The sequence below is a fragment of the Setaria italica genome, chromosome III, assembly GCF_000263155.2.
Source record: "Setaria italica strain Yugu1 chromosome III, Setaria_italica_v2.0, whole genome shotgun sequence".
Lineage (NCBI taxonomy): Eukaryota > Viridiplantae > Streptophyta > Magnoliopsida > Poales > Poaceae > Setaria > Setaria italica.
Window position 1 is genome coordinate 9004436 of NC_028452.1, and position 18200 is coordinate 9022635.

At 43.9% G+C, this 18200-nt stretch overlaps 2 protein-coding genes and 1 long non-coding RNA gene across 3 annotated transcripts; 2 read left to right on the forward strand and 1 right to left on the reverse strand.

Moving 5' to 3' along the window:
* Positions 1 to 433: 433 nt before the first annotated feature.
* Positions 434 to 2714, forward strand: LOC101753079. Its single transcript, XR_002677063.1, has 3 exons — positions 434 to 933; positions 1292 to 1351; positions 2217 to 2714. It is a non-coding gene; the product is annotated as an uncharacterized LOC101753079 (long non-coding RNA).
* Positions 2715 to 3245: 531 nt separating this feature from the next.
* On the forward strand, positions 3246 to 4533 carry LOC101778109 (NDR1/HIN1-like protein 6). The gene is made up of 2 exons (XM_004963503.3): positions 3246 to 3554; positions 3727 to 4533. The coding sequence occupies exons 1-2, from the start codon at positions 3246 to 3248 to the stop codon at positions 4318 to 4320; spliced, it is 903 nt and encodes a 300-aa protein (XP_004963560.1). The 3' UTR covers positions 4321 to 4533.
* Positions 4534 to 11442: 6909 nt separating this feature from the next.
* On the reverse strand, positions 11443 to 13114 carry LOC101753359 (histone deacetylase 2-like). Its single transcript, XM_012844467.1, has 5 exons — positions 13040 to 13114; positions 12789 to 12952; positions 12470 to 12534; positions 12332 to 12378; positions 11443 to 11517 (listed from the first exon to the last, which is right to left on the reverse strand). The coding sequence occupies exons 1-5, from the start codon at positions 13112 to 13114 to the stop codon at positions 11443 to 11445; spliced, it is 426 nt and encodes a 141-aa protein (XP_012699921.1).
* Positions 13115 to 18200: the final 5086 nt, after the last annotated feature.

Below are 18200 nucleotides of genomic sequence, written 5' to 3' on the forward strand. Positions count from 1 at the left end.
TGTATGCCTGCAGATTGAAGCCTTAGGGGCTAGGTAAGAGGCCGAGAGCAATGAGCTTCAAGGGTGTACAAAGGCGCGGCCAGGATGACAAATGCGGAAGAGAGACCTGGACCGGAGAGATACTGCAGACTTCGGGCCCGCCGTCCCAGACCCTACTTCTTCATCCCAGTGCTGATTCCATTTTGTGCTAACATTGATGCTTCAAGCAGTCGATTTGCTTGTTTCGGCTGCGCAGCAACTGCTACATGGCGCAGCCGATGGCTTGCTCGGTGGGCAAGCTGCCTGACAGCCTTGCTGGCAGGGATCCTTAATGATGCGGGCAACACAGATCTAGCGACAGCCAGCACATGATTGATGCTAGTGACGCATCATCTTGTGCAAGACCAAGAACAGCAACATCGAATCCGTACTGGACAAAGCACGAGAGGTTCTTATTTTTCATATCCCTATTCTTATTTTTCATATTCCATAATTTGAGCTCTTTAGGCTTGTTGAACTTTACAATTGTTCTTATGTTTGATAATTTCTGGTAATGGGAATTGCGACCAGGCTCCTCAACACAGCTATCATCTTTCTAATGAATAGGATATCATGATTTGTGTCTGGATATGTTGGGCTTAGCGTGTAATCAATTTTGAATTGGATTTATAATTTTTCCAGTTAGATCTATTATTTCTCTTAAGAATGCTGATAGGAACCACTCTAGCCAGTGATGCATAGATTTCCTATTCTGATTTTGGTATTCTAATTTTTCTTCTCTTATCATCTGAGTGATTAATTGATTCCTACTCCTAAACTCTCATGTGAGTGAAGATATGTTCTGCAAACTCCTTCAAGAACCACTCCAAGCTAGGTCCTCTCCTTCGCATGGGTTTTCACCTGGTTCACCGCACGTCGCACAAAACTGACGTTGGGGAGACGAACAGACGTTTAGTGAGCAATCATTTGTTTTGTGAACAACCATATGTCCTTCAGATTTAGTGCATTAGTAATTATAATATATAAACAATTATTTGTTTTGTGAGCAATGTTATTTGTTTTTTTCGAAATGTCAGTTTGATTGCCATTTGCATTCAATACTTGATTTCTTTGTTCTCAGTTATCTCTGGCACTTGTGTGTACTGTGTAGTCTGAAAAATTTGTAATATTTTTTTCAATTCTCAGTGCAGATCATGAGTACATCAGCATAGGTGTCTTTGCCAGTACATTTGTTATTTGCAATGAGGAACCTAATTTAGTGACGTGCACATGATTACTCTATTATTCATTACTAATTTCCCTGTGTGTGCAGATTGGAGAGAGGGTCAAAGCATCTTCGGCAGGCATGACTATGTGACTGCTCAACTAGAAGGTCCTTTCTTCCACAATATGCTTCTGTTATTTAACATTATATTCATGAAATTGGTGTCTTGATAACCGCTTGATCAAATTAGGCATGTCCACATGTCCTTGAGGTTTTAGTGCATTAGTTAATACAGTATATAAACATTCATTTGCTATGTGAGCAATATCCACGTTTCCTGCTTATGTGAGCAATATCCATTGGAGTCTGGAGAAGTGGAATCAACAGAAAGGCCAGAGTTGATGCATTGAACATAAACCATTAGAGAAGACATCACATGGTACACATAGTAACATCAAAAAGTTAATGTCAGAACTCACATAAAAATTAACAATTATTGCCGAGAATATTCTTAACTGTTGCACCACATGCCTTGTTATTCCTCTTTGTCAGGGCTACTAAATTGCTAAGCATGGCTACCAGCAAATAGTAGTATAAAGTAGATCCCATCAAAAGATCAAATCCATATTTATAATTTAATACTCACTTCATCATGTTTGGAAGGAGAAAGGAACTACTCACAACACAAAAACAAAAGGAACTACCAAATAGCTAGCATGTTGCGGCTTCCTGTGCTGCCCTGTTTGGTGCATTAGATACATCTAAGTATTTGTATATAAAATCCTAGCACATGACTAGCTCCTTATAAGTTTTACTTGTTTAACTATTTTTTTAAAAGTGGGTCTTGAAGTTGGCAGAACTACCATAGGCTATTGTAACTGCTAAACATGAAACAGAAGAAAGACTGCAATTATGAACCTCACCAGGCAATGAAAAAGATCTTGCTTTCACGCACATTCTCACCAGGCAATGAAAAAGATCTTTTTTGGTATGTCATTTCTCACTTTGCATGCCTATATGTATTTAATTTCAGGATCGATCCAAAGAGCTGCATGCTGAGACATTGTACTACCTCACTTTTCATAAGCAGAACAAGATTGTCACGCTGCCTGACGAAATACTTCAATACCGTCGAGATGATCATCACCCTTTTTTCTATCAATTTTTTTTGTTTCATTACAACCTTTTCCTATTTCAATTTTTATTCATTTGTACCTCTACAGATTTCACATTCTATGTCTACTTGAATAGTCTTCTGAAATGTTGTGTATCTTGTCGGGGCAATTGGCGGTTCGCAAAGCTTATGCGAGAATTGGCTCGCGAGATAGGTGTGGCTGGAGTCATTTGTTACCATGTAGTACACTTTTGAGGAGACATGTCTTGATGTAGTTTTTTGTTCTGTTTTAAGCATGTATGCCTCTCCTACGAGGCCGCTGCACCTGGCTTTCCTATCACTATTGCTTTCCTCTTGCTACTGCAATGGAAATGTGACACCAGTAATGTAGCACAAGGTTTCACCTTTTTTGTCGTATATCTGAAGTGCCATATTTGTGGATGTACGCCTTTTACTTTTCGTGTTTGTGATGCTCTGTTACTCTAGATAAAATTACGCCAAATATTTCCACAGTAAAACAAGAGCTCGATTATTGCTAATACTGATTTTGTCTCTTTGCACGTTGAGGGACAGAGGGAGGGATAGAAACATTTTTAAGCCTCTAAGCAGCACAGAAATTCAAAGAAACAAACTATTTCAGTGAAAACAAGCTGCTACTGCATATGAGTGGAACCTAATCATCAGTTTTCTCATGTTAGCGTGAGTTGAAAAATGGCTGGGGACACATTTCCTCAGTCTGCAACATCACATTATCCATCTTGAAACAAGCACAACTGAAATCATGTACCGAACACTGCATAGGGATGCGATCCTTTAAGCTAATTCTTACATATTCTCACACCTTGTCCAAATTATATCAGCAATGTTTGGGTGTGTATGTTCAGGAGTGCGACCCTGGTTTGCAGGATGCTCCTGAACACCTTGTCACTCCCGGCTTCCATGTTGGCGATGCATTCGTCGAGTCCTTCCAACCTGTCGAGCGCTGCCATCTCCTTGTCCTCGTCGGAGGAGGCAGCAGCCGCCTTGCTGCTCCTCGTGACCAGAGAGATGAGGCTCGCTGATGGCTTCTTGGACGAAGACGCGACGGCGATGGTCGCGGCCGACGAGATGGAAGCGACGGCCGAGAACACGGCATCGAAGGCCGACGCGATGGCGGCCACGGACTCGGCGAGCACGCCGGAGACCTCAACCTCGGCGAGGGTGGCGGAGGATCCGGCGAGCTGCGGGAAGTACTTGGCGGCGTTGCGCACGGAGGAGGCGAGGCGGGCGAGGCGCTCGCACCGAAAAAAAACGCGACTGGGGAGGTGCGGAGACTCGTGCGGGGGCTGTGCGCGGGTGGACTCGGGTACCGAATAACTATTCTGTACCCTGGGTACCGAATAGCGGAGGCCTATATATATATATATAAATTATAATCCATGGCCCTGAGGACGAGGACAAGGGCGGCTGCTGCGGGTGCCTGTGCTGGTGCTGCTGCTTCCTGCTCCTGATCGTGGCGGCGCTGGCCGGCACGGCGGCCTACTTCTTCTTCGTGTACAAGCCCAAGGCGCCGTCCTACTCGGTCAGCAACATGTCGGTGTCGCAGTTCGACTTCAGCTCCAAGGACCTGACGCTGTACGTGAAGCTCACGGCCGCCGTGCGCGCCGAAAACCCCAACGACATGATCGGCATCAAGTACGGCGAGGGGTCCCACACCGTGGTCTCCTACCGGGGCACGCCGCTGTGCTCAGGGAAGCTCCCGGCCTTCTTCCAGGGCTACAAGAACGTCACCGTCATGGACATCTCCATGGAGGGACGCCAGGGGTTCGGCTCCGGCCTGCAGCAGGCGCTGGAGGAGAGCGAGAAGCTCGGGGACATCCCGCTCGACGTCTTCGTCAGCGTCCCCGTCGAGCTGCGACTCGGCACCGTCGACCTCCGGCAGGTCAAGGTCAACGTGCACTGCGCGCTCGTCCTCGACAGCATCTCGCCCAAGAAGAGGCCCACCATCAAGTCCGCAACCTACCAGGCCAACGTAGAGTTCTAATTACTTAACCTCATCCATATATGCTAGCTACTCCAATATATATTTCCAGTTGATGGGCACATGTCACTCTTGTATGCACGTTTGTATGTATAGTACTGATTGCTCGACCGCTATTCAGTGGAGCTGGGGAGGATTTAACCCTATATACATATGCATATGTGTTCGTTAATTGTATTGTAAGTTTTATTTGTTAACATTGATTCTAGTCAAAGGGATTGCTGCAAAACTACATTGTTTGGTTCATTTTGCATCTATAGACGTATGATTGGGCAAAATGGATTTAACCTTACGCAATCGTTGCAACGAATCAACGCCTGATGCACATTTGTTTCATTTCGTCGATGTACCGTTGTATTCACACTTTTTTTTCTTCGAAACGCATGGCAACTATACGCATGCACACACCCACCCTTATAAATACACGTATCACTAGTAGAGAACTGACTTTCGATGCGACCCCTTTTATCCCGATTTAAAGTAGACCCAGGAGAAAAGGGAGTGCACCATGGTAGGTAAGAATGGAGGGGAGATTTACTCCTGGTTGGTATTTGCAACCGGGACTAAAGGCCCCCCTTTAGTCCCGGTTGTAACGACTACTTCCGGGGTGTCGGGTGCACAAAAGGGTGGACCTTTTATCCGGTTGGAACCTCCAACCGGGAGTAAACTTCCAACCAGGACAAAAGGTGTTCCTTTTTATCTCGGTTGGAGTTTTTAACCGGGATAAAAACTCATCCCTATTATATACCAAGACAGAGGCCTTTCTTCCTCCTCCAGCCCGAGCCAGTCCACCACAAAGACAGAGAGTTGAGCTTCACCTACTCTCCGGTGGTGCCGAAGCAAGGGAGGTGCTACCCAAATTTTTTCCCCTCATTTTCGTGGAAATTTCACTCATCCAACACAAGTGTTGTGAAGGTTTGCTACTTCATCCTCGTGTTACGCTTTGATTTATGCTTTGGAGATGGATAGTTTATTTGCTAGAATGTCATGAAGTAGAAAATGGAGAGGTATTTTGAGCTATAATGTGAGGAAGATTGATGTGTCATTTATAGTATGTATTCTTGGAGTGGTTTAAGAATGATGCTACCTTGTCTAGACGGTTTATCTTGTTAAATTCAATATGATTTTTCAAATCCATACTTGTTGAACTTGCATACCGTGTTCATCTCGGTGAGAATGTTCTCCGCCGAGCAGCAATGTATGTCAAGGAGGAGGTCCGATTCTACGAGAAAGAGTGGATATGGACATCGTGACTGTGTCCCCTTTTTCGTAGAATCGAACCTCTTCCATGACGAAGTGTGGTGCCACCCAGTTGAGAACATGCTCGCTAGATGATCACGGTCTTCAAGTTCAACAAGTTCTGCAGGCATATCGTGTTCATCTTGGTAAGCATGTTCTCCGTGGAGCAGCAACGAACGTCAAGGAGGAGCTTCAATTTTACGAGAAAGAGTATCAACAGACATCGTGGAAGACTGTGTCCCCTTTCTCGTAAAATTGAAGCTCTTCCATGACGAAGTACGGTGCCGCCCAATTGAGACCATGCTCGCCGAGATGATCACGGTCTTCAAGTTCAACAAGTTCTGCAGTGCTAAGGTAAGAATTTTTGTACATAGATGACTTCTGCTACTGGAGGAAGTGGCGATGGTGGGGGTGATCGTCGTTCCTCTTTCGGCAAGGGTAAAAATCATAGTTGGCCCTCAGGATAAGCCGAAGAAAATGAGCACGTTGGAGAAAGCAATGCTTCGTTATTTGCAGAAATGTCATGAAGATGCTGTTGCAGCAGATCAGGAACCTCCTTTTGGTGGTCGTTATGCTCCACCCTCAGTCCCGGGTGTTTCACGTCCACTTAGTACTACCATTTCAGGCCTCACAAATAAACCACAGGATGAGGTTGGGTCAGCGGAACATTCGTCTTCACCGCCCAAGTATGCTTAAAATCCTCCTAGATAATAACCAATGGATGGCTTGTCGTGTTGTATCATGTTGTTTCGATCTTTAATTTAAATATGTGTATTTGTATCTATATCTAAACTTTCAACATTATTTGCACTACAACATTTGATATGCTTTCAATCGTGAATCCAATTTCATATGTAATCAATTTTCAAGTGTAATCTATTTTCACGCGTAATCCATTTTCAAGTGTAATCCTTGTTCATGCGTAATCAATTTTCACGCGTAATCTATTTTCAAGTGTAATCCATTTTCATACGTAATACGATGCAGATGGACCGGCAATGGATGTATAATGCAGACAGATGGAGCAAGGTGTTTATTGATGGCTTGCATTATTTTCTCGAAGTGGTCAAAGCGAACAAGCCAGAGAATGGGTTCATATGTTGTCCATGCTTCCAATGCAATAACAAGAAGGATTATTCAAAGGATTCCTGGGGGACTATTCATAGCCAGATACAGTTTCATGCCTAACTATTTGGTTTGGACATGACTAGTTGAAGGGATCTAATCGATCAACCACAAAAAAATCTACTACATTTTAACATTTTATCTTTTTCTAAACAATTACTTTTTCAAGCCCATGCTTGCTGTTCTTCCATCATCTTTACATTGCATGAGTACATTTTAGCTGTCCTACCAATTCTAGAGCAAGGCTAGGTGCACCAGCCCTGATGGGATCCCTCCCGCCCTCCCAAGCAGGATTTCATAGGTTTTCATGCATGATGAAACTTAAAAAAACTAGTCTGGCCTATTTTAGAAAACAGGTTGTGCCTATTTTTGTAGATTCACGCCAAGATCCATTTCTAATTCACAAGTTCTAGTACTTTTAGTATGTGACCAAATTTGCATCAACACACATTTTGGTGACTCCATTAGGAAAGAGGAAGAGGATACATTTGACTACAATGCCTGATGAGGATGACCTTTCCAAGTTCAACAACAAAGAATGTAATCAAGCTGATGTTAAAGCAACTTCCTAAAGAGATCCACAAGAAGATGGAGGAGCCCAAGAAGAAGCGCACTGGGAAGGACTTGCAATCAGTAATTGAAAGCTTTTATTTATTCAATGGCTAGATTCTATTTTTGTAATACCTTCTCCTTCTTCCCCCTCCCCCTCCCCCCTCCTCCCTCTGTATGTGCTCCGCGCCTTTTATTAATTTATAAAATCGAAGTGTTGTGAGGAACTCCCCCACAGTTTGCCTTAAAAAAAGCTTTGAAGTGGACCAAAGAGGCACTATTATTAAGATTAAGGAGATCGACTTCACCTCTACCTCCAATATTCCAACCAAATCATGTTTGCATTGAACTTCATCAGGTTTCATATTTCGTGAGGCCTTGGGAGTTTTGGGACCGTATACCAAAGTTGGTTATTAAACTTGTAGGGAGAGAGTAGAATGTAGTTGCCCATGAGCTCGCTCAACTAGCTAAATGCTTGGTCCATTATGCTGTATGCCGTGAGCATGTGCTGGTGTGTGTCGAGCAATTGGTTGCTTAAGATTGTAATGATACTCTAAGTAATCAATAAAATTATAAAAAGCACTCTCCTTACTCGGAAAAAATGTATATGAGGTTTTCATGTTTGAATTTCATGTATTGATTTATATATAGCACCAAATTTTCATGATTTAGAGAGGATTTCTTTGGAGAATCGTAGCTCCTACGTGTAAAATTTACATAGCAAGCGCGTGGTTTTAGGCTAGTGACATTGGTTGGCGCGATTCTAAATTTATTTTTCCTGTAGATGTAGCATTGCACGTGCATTAAATTAGTAAGCAGGAAGTGAGAATAAGTGGCAGTGGCATGACAAGCTGTGCGGAGGCAGTGAAATTGGAGCAGAACATGATTTAAGAAAGAACTAGGGTTGTGACTAATGACACCTATAGTCCTATATCTGATGGTTTTTTTCCTGTATATTAGATAACTTGTTCACAATGAGAGAGATTTCTATAAGCAATATTTCCTTGGAAATGGCAGGGGACGACAAGGAATTCGGCTCACATGGCCTCGAATGCCATTGACATAATGAAACAGGAAAATAGTTTGTATCAACAAATTTTTTTTCTAAATTTTTATAGCAATATATCAAGGGAATAAAAACAAAAAACATTATATTGAGCATATCTTCTGTGGGAACCTCCCTCTGGGAGTCCCGCTGATCACTTGTATTAGTCCTTGGATCAGTAGGCTCAGTTACCATCACAGTTCAGTATTTTAAGCAATAAAAGGTGTATAATTTAATAAAAGGAAGGTTTTCACCTTAGCGCAGTGAAGGGAAGCGTAGGTGCCCATCCACTAGCAAGATGGTCTAAAACACGTGGAGACTTATATGATGAAAGAAAAGCTGAGTACACTTATGGTTGGTAGCAAATCCCAACCTTAACTAGTATATTAAATACAATATGGGAGGTGGTTAAGGAATATGGTTGAGAGGCAAAACCTATGCCTAAAGCATCTCACATATGCAAGTAGATTTAAAATGGTGAGTTTTATAAAGACTCTCTAATAGGTTATTATTATATTATATAATGAAAGTTGTGGTCCTCAAGGCGGAAGACTACCTCCCCTACCAGTCCTCAGGTTTTAGTTCTGGAGTTCGGTCCATGACCTTCATCCAGCATATTTAGTACACTAATTCCCACCCAAAGACTAATCATGGGGGCTTTAACAAAGTGGGCTCGTAACCATGAACCTCGACTATCGATAGATCAAAACTTTGCACAGATGTGTACATATCCATACGTTCGATCAGTCCATACCTTGTTCCTAGGCAGTACTGACCTACGAGGCCCATGCCCGCCCGTGTCTATCTCTATATAGCATTCTCTAGGTCCATCCACAGATATATTGGGATCTAAACAGGGGCCACTAACCATCCGCTACGCAAATCCAATCCCGGAAAATGTGCACAAATATATAAAATAGGGCCTCCGGCCCTTAGGGTCTTCGACCCTCCAAATAGTCAACTCGTGCCAACCGAACTTGGGACTATGCAAAGTTCCTGCTCCAGCATACCCGTTGCCCACCTTGGCCCCTTAGGATGGATGACTAGGTTCAGCTAGCAGGGTTCGAATCAAGGCCTCACATGAATAGGCACTCCTGAATGTTGTACCTTTTTGGCACATATGCCAATACATGTCACAAGAAAGACTATCCCAATGAACCGGTCCTTACATGACCAGGTTAAGCGTCAGGGCAGCATGTCCTCCATAGAGGCTATCCTCTTACCCGCAGGTTCAATATACACCCTAGGGGTTTAGTTACTATCATTTTATAATTAACTCATGCATTCCCAAAGGAAAAACCCTTCATAAGTCTTTTTATAAAAACATAAATATTTAAGGTGGGGTGTTAGATCCTTAGAGAGAATCCAACCAGGTTTTATTTCCATTTATGGGACGTGACTCAACTTGCCTAGCATATCTATTATAGGGAGGGTTGGAAGGACAGGTGGTTTTTCTGGGGTGGTGTGGCTTGTGGCATTTTAATAGCAAAAAGGGGGAATCTAGCCGGCACGTATCCTAGAGAAATAATTTGGAAAACAATGCAATCCATTTTAAGGTGGTCATGTTATTACTCTTGCACTTAATGGGATAAAGTATGCCCTAGGAGTTCGGACTTGCCTTTATCGAAGAATCCTTAACGTCTCCTAGGGCGACAAGGGTTCTTGGCTTTGAGCCCTTCTGGATCCTTAGCTTGGGCAAAGCCTAGTCGTCTATCGTCTGACAAACGCATATAAAATAATAATCAATAAAACAATACTCCAATCAATTCCTAAGAAATGAAAAGAAAGGAAAAGGATGAATATTTTGGGAATTACCTTATAATTAAAGGTGAATTCTTGGATATTTGAAAAATAATTAATGGGTTGGGAGGCCAGATTTTTAGGAAATTCTAGAGAATTTAATGATCAATTGCCTATGGTTGTTTAGGGTTTTGGTCGAGCGGCACAACGGCTAGGTTTGGGCAATAATTGAGATTTTGATCAAGTTGCATAACGGCTTAGGTGGGGTGGTATCTCTGGTTTTAGATTGGGTGGCATAATGACTATGCCGAGATGATATCTGGGATTTTTATTGGGCAGCATGACGGCTATGTTTGGTTAAGGATTAGGCTTTTAATCGGGTAGCATCTCAGCTAGAATGGACCTTAGATATGATTTGGGTGCTGGGTGGTAGAAATGGAAACTTGTATGATAAACTTGGCTTTGTCTCGGGGCTCAGCCCTATGGCCGGTGGAGTTCGGCAAGTTTCTTTTAGGAGCAGAACTTGAGAGCTTGCTTGACGGACACCGCTTCGACCTGACCTGGTGATAGTCACCCGGCAATAGGTGGGGCCTATGAAAGATCAAGCAGGTGCGTGGCAGCGATAGGGTTAGCGACGTCGATAGGGTAGCGAGGAACAACCAGCTTGGTGCTATTGCAGTCGTGGGTAATAGTGGCTAAAGGCCGCACGACGCACTTGACTTCGACCCGAGGCCTTCAGCCTTATGACGGGTGGAGGCGGTGCGGCATCTCTTCCTAATAAAGTTGGGCTCTAAGATCATAGTAAAAGATAGAAGAGGGACTCATATAAGGTGAACTATAGAAAAGAAAGGTATGAATAGGCTTGAATGGCTTTGTAGTATTTTTAGGAATTTTCTGGGAATTTTTGGGAGAAGAACGACCAATGCGCAAATTCTTGTGTACACAGAAGAGGAGTTTTTCTATTGGAGAAAATGAGGAGTGTATGGATAACATGATTTGAAATGAACAGTGTCAAAGTAAAGCATGGGTAGGTTTATGATATCTCCTAGTATTTTTGAAGAATTTTGGAGAATTTTTGGAAAAAGAGAAGGGCTCTAGTGAATGATTGTGTACATTAACTGAGTGGATCTAGCAAATTCACACAGGCTTACACGTGAGGTGGGGTCTGGCCTCGGCACTTTGCCGTGGATCGGTGGATCAGGGCGGTGGACTGGGGGCGCTGCTGTGTCATGGGTTCATGTGGACCAGGCGCACGCGATGGAAGAGAGGGGTGGATGACGGCTGATGGCGTCAGGCTTGCTCGGGCCCACGCGTCTGATGGTGGTGAACGGGCGGTTGGAACAGCCCGGCTCTGCGTCAGCAGAGACAAGTTTAATTTTGCTTAATTTAAGTGGGATAAATAAAAGAGTAACATATTTCCATAATTCTTACATATGCATAAAAATTATGTTAATTACATCTAACTTGACCTTTTGATCAATGTATTTCTTAGCCACATGATCCTGAAACAAAATGATGTCCCTTTATACTAAAAAAGAAAAGGAACAAAAATGGACCAGGCACATTTTTTATGGATAGGCCTTCATGCGCTCTGAAGGTTAACAGTGCATCTGCTGAACCTCCTAAGTTACAAAACTGGATATACTGCACCCAAAACTTCCAATAGGTATGCAAATACCCCCCCCCCCCAAAGTTGGATGAACCCCACCCGAAAACCAAAATAGAGCACAAATACGGCACAGCCCTCCATCCCGCTCTCCCAACTCTCTTGCACCACTAACGGGGGAAAGTTTAGGGTATAGGAACTATGAAGCACAATTCTCAATTTTGCAGTTCAGGCTGAGACCAGATGCAATGTAAAAGTTCAGGGAATTAATATAGCATTTTTTGTTTATTACAAATGAACATTTAACTTCAGTTTGGAGTTAATTGCAATGCAGAAGACTGACTTGAAAGATACAGAATTATCAATGTCAGTCACACAGACAAAGCTAGCTGTCCTGTTCTTATGTCGTACAACTTACAAGTATTAAGTTCCAGTGCCCTGCAGGATGCAGAACTTGGTATGCCATATGTGGTAGACAAAATCCCATGATAATAATTTATATTTCTCAGAATGAAATATATGCACTATCAGCAAGAAAAAAAAACAAGAAATTCAGAAGGGAGGGGGGGTGCAGAGATTAGCTAAATATCAAACAGCAGTACACATTTGTTATTTATACTTTATAATAAGTTAATGAACAGCCTCAGGAAGGAGGTATCATGGTGATAGATGTAGGAACCGTTTCAGGGTTAACAGGGTTAAGTACTTACAAAAGGATATATTCCAGAATTGTACATGTCCAAAGTGTAAACCCTTCCTGCAAATGAAGAATAAATGCCAACGAGCCATGAAATAGTAGCACGTACAAAAGTATGAACAAGAAAATAATAGAGCACTCAGCCTCTCACCATCACCGCCAAAGTCTTTTTCATGACCATTTCCTTGGTGAGCATCTAGATCAATGATCATTACTCTGAAAATGAGAAGAGTGAGTGAGTGACTCATGAAATAAAGATAGCTCTATCATAGTCTCATATCAATAGTTTCCATCATTCCTTAGAGTACTTTTAGCAGACAGTGATAAATTATAATGCCAAGGGAACTGCCTTTTTTGCATTACAGAAAAAAGGAAGCATAATGATAGGTCAACATACTTATCAGTTATCAGTGCATATAGTTACAGGAGATATGCTGTAGATGTCTAGTACAGCTGAATAGTTATCCTACCTTGAAATATTTAAACGGACGAAAGCAAAATGGATGCACAGGGAAATATCAGCATATGCACAAAATCCACCCCCTTCCTCTGCTGAACAGTGATGGCCTCCACCAATGTTGATAGCCCATCCCCTTTCTAGTGCAAGTTTGGCTGATAAAACAGAGCCACCCACCTAAAAGGTAAAAGCTCACTTCAGCATGCTCTTTGAACATCCCAAATTAAGAGCCAAAGGAGCACCAAAAGACAACAAAACATTTACCTGCTTCCGAAATGGGTAAAGAAGTTTTTGCTGAACAAGCAAGTTAGGGAGGTCGCTGATGTGCATCCTCTCCATGGATCGATAGGGAAGGCCGGAGTCGGGGCCCCGCCGCGTCGCCGTGACGGCCACGAGGCACGACAGCCCCGCCGCCCTGGTGCCCCTGTCAAGCCCGCTCTTCAAGTCGGCGGAGCCGATGAGGCGAACCAGCTCCGCGAGCTGCGGCTCGGCGCATCACGCGTGCCAGGGACACCGCCGTGGATGCGGCCGCCGTGTTATCCTCCTCGATGCAGTCGGACGTGGCGACCACGCGCACGGCGGCCTCCGTTGCCTCGAGGCCCCTCTCGTCCTCATCCTTCTCCGTCCGCCAGAACACGTGCCCCCCGGAGACAGGGGCGCGGCCGCCGGGCACCGGCGCGGATCGAGGCCGGGTCGGCTCGAACCGCTGGAGTCGCGGCGCGGCAGCGGCCGCCGCCGCCAATCCACGCCGCCTCCCGCGCGGGGGCGCCGAGGCCGAGATGGAGCAGGCGCGATGGAGGGAGGGGGGAGGCGGAGACGGGAGCGGAGGTCGCGACGCCCCACCGCTGCCCCACCGCCGTCAATCTCCCACCCCGCGCGCCGCTCACCGGGGGGGAGCGATGGGGCACTCCGATCTGCGACGGCACCAAACCGTGGGTGGCGCAGATGGGGTGGGTTTGTGGGGGGGTGGCGGCGTAATTTAGAGAAGAACTTTCCCTATAAACCCCCTCTCTTTCCTCCTTTTTCAATCCGACACCCAGACTATTCATAATAATGGACTGCGGGTTGATTACATAAAACGTCAGGGGTTTTTTTGCAAAATGACCACGACGTACGAAAACCCAGGCAGAGGCGTTACTTGCTTTAATAATAGGTAAAGATTCTTTTCATTCATTCGACGAGTGTCGTGTAGATTGTTTAAATTTCTTTAGTTGACTAACTATTTAGCTAGCCATAGAATTCTTGATCACATGCATATGTCTACACGTGTAAAGTGATGGTATATCGATTGGTCGTATACCCCTACCGCTAGTCTTAGTCATGCGTAAGCGGTACATATACTATGCTACAGTTCTTACGACCATACATGCACATATTTTTATCTCTCATGGCTGATATGAGATTATATTGATTGATTTCATAGTTCTTTATTTATTTCATATTTAAATGGAATTTAGCTATCAATATTATTTTATTATATTATAATTCATGTATCTTGGGCAAGGCCAAAACCCGTGTCAAAAGCGCTAGGTTAAAAACCGGCGGGGCGGCGTGGGGGGGAGGCAGGTGCTGGCGGAACGAACGTCACCGGCTGCGGCGCTGGGCGAGCGGGGTGCGGATGAGCTAGGCCGGCTTGCGTTAGTGGGCTATAGCGAGGAGGTGGAGCAAGCCAGGGCGGAAGGATGAGTGGGCCGTGTGGTGAGATGGGCCAGGCAAGCGGATTGGGAGTCCGGGCTAGGCCGCAGCGAAAAGTGGAGGAGAGGTGGGTTGCGAGCTGGGCCAAGTGAGAAGCGGGCTGGAATTCGTGTTGCTGGCCCATGAGAGATAGAGAAGGGTTTTTGATTTATTTGATGCGGGTTTTAGATCCAATTTAATTTGGATTTCGAATTTGGGTGGGATTCAAAGTATGGGCTTGAAATATAAGAATGGGGCTTTTGAAAGGGTTTTGGAGATTAGAAATAGTTGAGCATGACTATGATGGCTAGTGTTTTTATGGTGTTTTGAATAGAATTAATATTCAAATTAGATTTGTGTATTAGCTTCGGGTTTTTTTAAGAAAGGGAATATTTTTAAAAGGTTTCTAGAACTTTTGGGGAGGTTTAAAGGGTTTAATTGATGAGAGGAAATGTTTGAATATTTCATAGGTTTTAATGGAGTTACTATTTGAATAGAATTCGAATATTGATTCAAAGGGTTCGGAAGGAAAAGTTTAAGAGGGATCGCTAGAGCAATCAAACGCAACATGCCAGTATTTTATGCAAGGTCTATTTATAAAAAGGTTTTGGTATTCGGGGAAGAGAGGATGTGTTTAGTTTAAGAAAAATTTCATAAAGTCCTTATTTTTAAGAGAAGTGATTAGGGGTAAGTGAAGAGCCTATACACATATTATGCCATTCTAAACTGGCTATTAAGGAGGACCCTTACACCTAGAGATGGAAATACTTCTGATGTGACACTGTTCCAAAGGAACTTAATGGTGGCTTTGAAACCGGGAGAACCTCAATTTAGTGTGGGTGACCTTATTTGGCAAGAAATCAAGAATTTATCAGAAAATCCTCAAAAGATTTGCAGCTATAGTCCCTACATCATGTATATGATTGAGAAGATAGCAAAGACTAAATATCCTAGGGACATGAAGCACAAGCCAGTGAGACCTCCTGTGAGCAAGACACCTAGAATTCCATCTCCTCCAGCTGAAATAGAACCTGAGTAGCAAGGACAAGGGACAGAAGAGCTTGAGCAGCAGCAGTTTCAGCAGCCGGCTGTGACCAAGGCAGGGACCGGTCTGACCAGTTTGGGTCTGGGCAGCGCAGCCACACTCATAGGTAGCATGAGAAGCCCTCGTCTCCAATAAAGAGGTTCATAAATTTTCTTGTTAGCATGTATAAGAGTCAGAGGGACATTGAGGTGGAACAACAACGATAGTGGAGAGCTAGCAAGAAGGAGCGAGATTCCATTAAGATGATGCACAGTTCCATGAATCTTCAACCTCCTCGCTCTCCCATGTATCCTTCACCTCCAGACAGATTCCATCAGTTGAGGCAAGAATTGAAGGATACATGTCATCCGGGTACTTTGATAAGTATTACAGCATGTTCTATCTGGATACTGGTGGTTCATCTTTGGCTCCTCCACCTTTTCAACCACACCCAGCAGGAGGATTCGATGCATTTGTCTCATATCTGAGTGTTCATGAAGGTCCTTATCCTTTTTATCCGGCATCTGCCTTTGGGTCTTTTTCAGGAGCTTTATCTTCAACAGCAGCTAGTGGCAGTATTCCGAGTTCTTCCTATGCAGCAGCTCCTCCACCTGCTTCGGATACGGCCGAGTTTGCAGTACAATCTATCTTTGGACCTCCTCCTCCTCCTCCATTCACTCAGGGTATGTTAGATAGCACTCTTGCTCCTCTCTCTGAAATCACAGTGCCGGATTCTACTTATCTTATCTCTCCTATAGATTGGATGCATGAAGGCACTCATTGGGAAGGGCACCCACCAGGAGGGAGTGGACATGGACATGAGGATCAGTGACTGCAGCTACATCTTCTCCAGGCCCTTTTATGGATGCTTGATGACAAGATGGAGAAGAAGAGGATTAAAGCTTCATCTTCAGAACTTGGCATAGTAGAGTAGGTTTGACTGGTCAGCAAGACCGGTCTGACTGGTCTGTCAGTTGGCTAAGAAACTTCTCTGTAATAATTGGAATTTGAACCTTTGTGGACTTGAGAACTTGTAGTGTGTGCTAATGTGTGTGTAGACCTTACTTATGCACTTAAGTGACTTTGTGATAGTTTGATATGCATGATTGGATGATGAATGTTTTATGTGTGTGCTGACCCGTCTAGCCCATGATAGCACGCATACTCTTATCTCTTGTTGAGTGTTTTCATGTCATATGTATCATGGATTTTATTTGTTACACACACTTGTTGCACCCCACGAATTATAAGATATAGGGGGAGCTTCCATGTTCTTCTTGTCTATGTGTGTTGGTGTTTCATACCGCTGACTAGTGATTATACGTCGCGCTCTTCTCACTTCCGATGGCTAGCACACAAGATCCAAAGAATTATACTAGTTCGGGAATGTCCCTACGTCCAGCTTCGGTAGGAGTCATGTTCCTTGGATTGTATGCTTAGGGGCTTACAACGGGGTGCTTGCAAGTGGGTGTTCGTGCGAGCGAATGTTGTGTGTTGCGAGGGTGTGTGTAAGAGAGTCTATCTATCGAGAGAGAAGGCCTAGTTCCCTTTATATAGGCCAGGGATCGGGTGACAATGTTTTTAGAAGAGGAGGGGGTCCCCAACCTTAGAGGTCGGGGCAATGCCGTGGACGAGGTCTTCCTTGTCATGTATTCTTGGCTTGGTCATGGGCTTCGCACGCCCTTGTAAGACAACTCCTGTGCGGCGTGGGCTGCCTACGCAAGGCCAGGCTTGCTCTGTGGCATACTCCTTATCACAAAAGTGAATCGTCAACTTATATACCAAACATTAAGAAAACCTTCACCAGCATAGGCTTAGAGGTTTAATGCTAACTATTTCCACAAGCTTTGGTGAAGTATTGTATGCAGGACCCATAGGTGAATAAAGAGAAGAAATGGGCTAAAGTAAAGAAGAAACACATCACTCAAACAAGCTCATACACCCCTAACGGAAAGAAGGCCCACAAACCAAATCAAAACAGCCGAAATCCACAAAGACCAAGGACAAAGCCCTCCAAGAGGCCCACCTGCCAAAGGTGGTGGCCAGCTGGGCTAGCCCAGAGGTACGCGCACAACGCGAGCCTATCTGAGTCAGAGATCTCGCGGGTGCTGCGGACGGTGGTGGGGCCTAGCAAGCAGGCGCGCACACGATTTTTTCTTTGGACCAAACCAGTCCGTATTTTATAAGTAGTGTTTATTTATGTATACATGTAATAAATATAATAGTAAGCCACAAACAAAATAAAAGATATTTACACAACTTTTTAATAAGACAAATGATCAAACGTTACGAGAAAAAGTCAACAACGAATAGAAATTTGGAACGGAGGTATTACATTAGTATCACAGATTGAAAAATATGAATTATTATAGCATTCTCTAGCTCGATAATTCTTAAAAGCTTTTACTAGAATTTTAAGTACCATTTCTTTCCATCATCTTTGCCATGTATTTAGTTACTGAAAATGTTTCTATTATTTTCTTGCAATAGTTTTAGAATGATTTTTTTTTAATTTCGCGTAGCATCGCATGGACCATCACCTAGTCAGAAATAAATCCTAGGATCGAAGTCAACTGTAGATACACTGATGCGATTCTCACGAATCACAACAGCTACCACCGCATCTTGGATCATCACCTTACCCTTGCACAGTTCGAGCCAGTAAACATCATCTCATCTTTGCCTGACGAACCCAGGTTATTTACAGGCAAACGGGCCTAAAATGCT

Excerpts from the sequence above, each read along its gene's own strand:
- LOC101778109 (XM_004963503.3), top strand. The coding sequence starts at position 3,246 with ATGCATTCGTCGAGTCCTTCCAACCTGTCGAGCGCTGCCATCTCCTTG. Across the intron at positions 3,555-3,726 it reads CGGCGTTGCGCACGGAGGAG|GACGAGGACAAGGGCGGCTG; the intron begins GCGAGGCGGGCG and ends CATGGCCCTGAG.
- LOC101753359 (XM_012844467.1), bottom strand. The coding sequence starts at position 13,114 with ATGGAGAGGATGCACATCAGCGACCTCCCTAACTTGCTTGTTCAGCAA. Across the intron at positions 12,953-13,039 it reads TTTACCCATTTCGGAAGCAG|GTGGGTGGCTCTGTTTTATC; the intron begins GTAAATGTTTTG and ends TTTACCTTTTAG. Across the intron at positions 12,535-12,788 it reads GTCCGTTTAAATATTTCAAG|AGTAATGATCATTGATCTAG; the intron begins GTAGGATAACTA and ends TCTCATTTTCAG.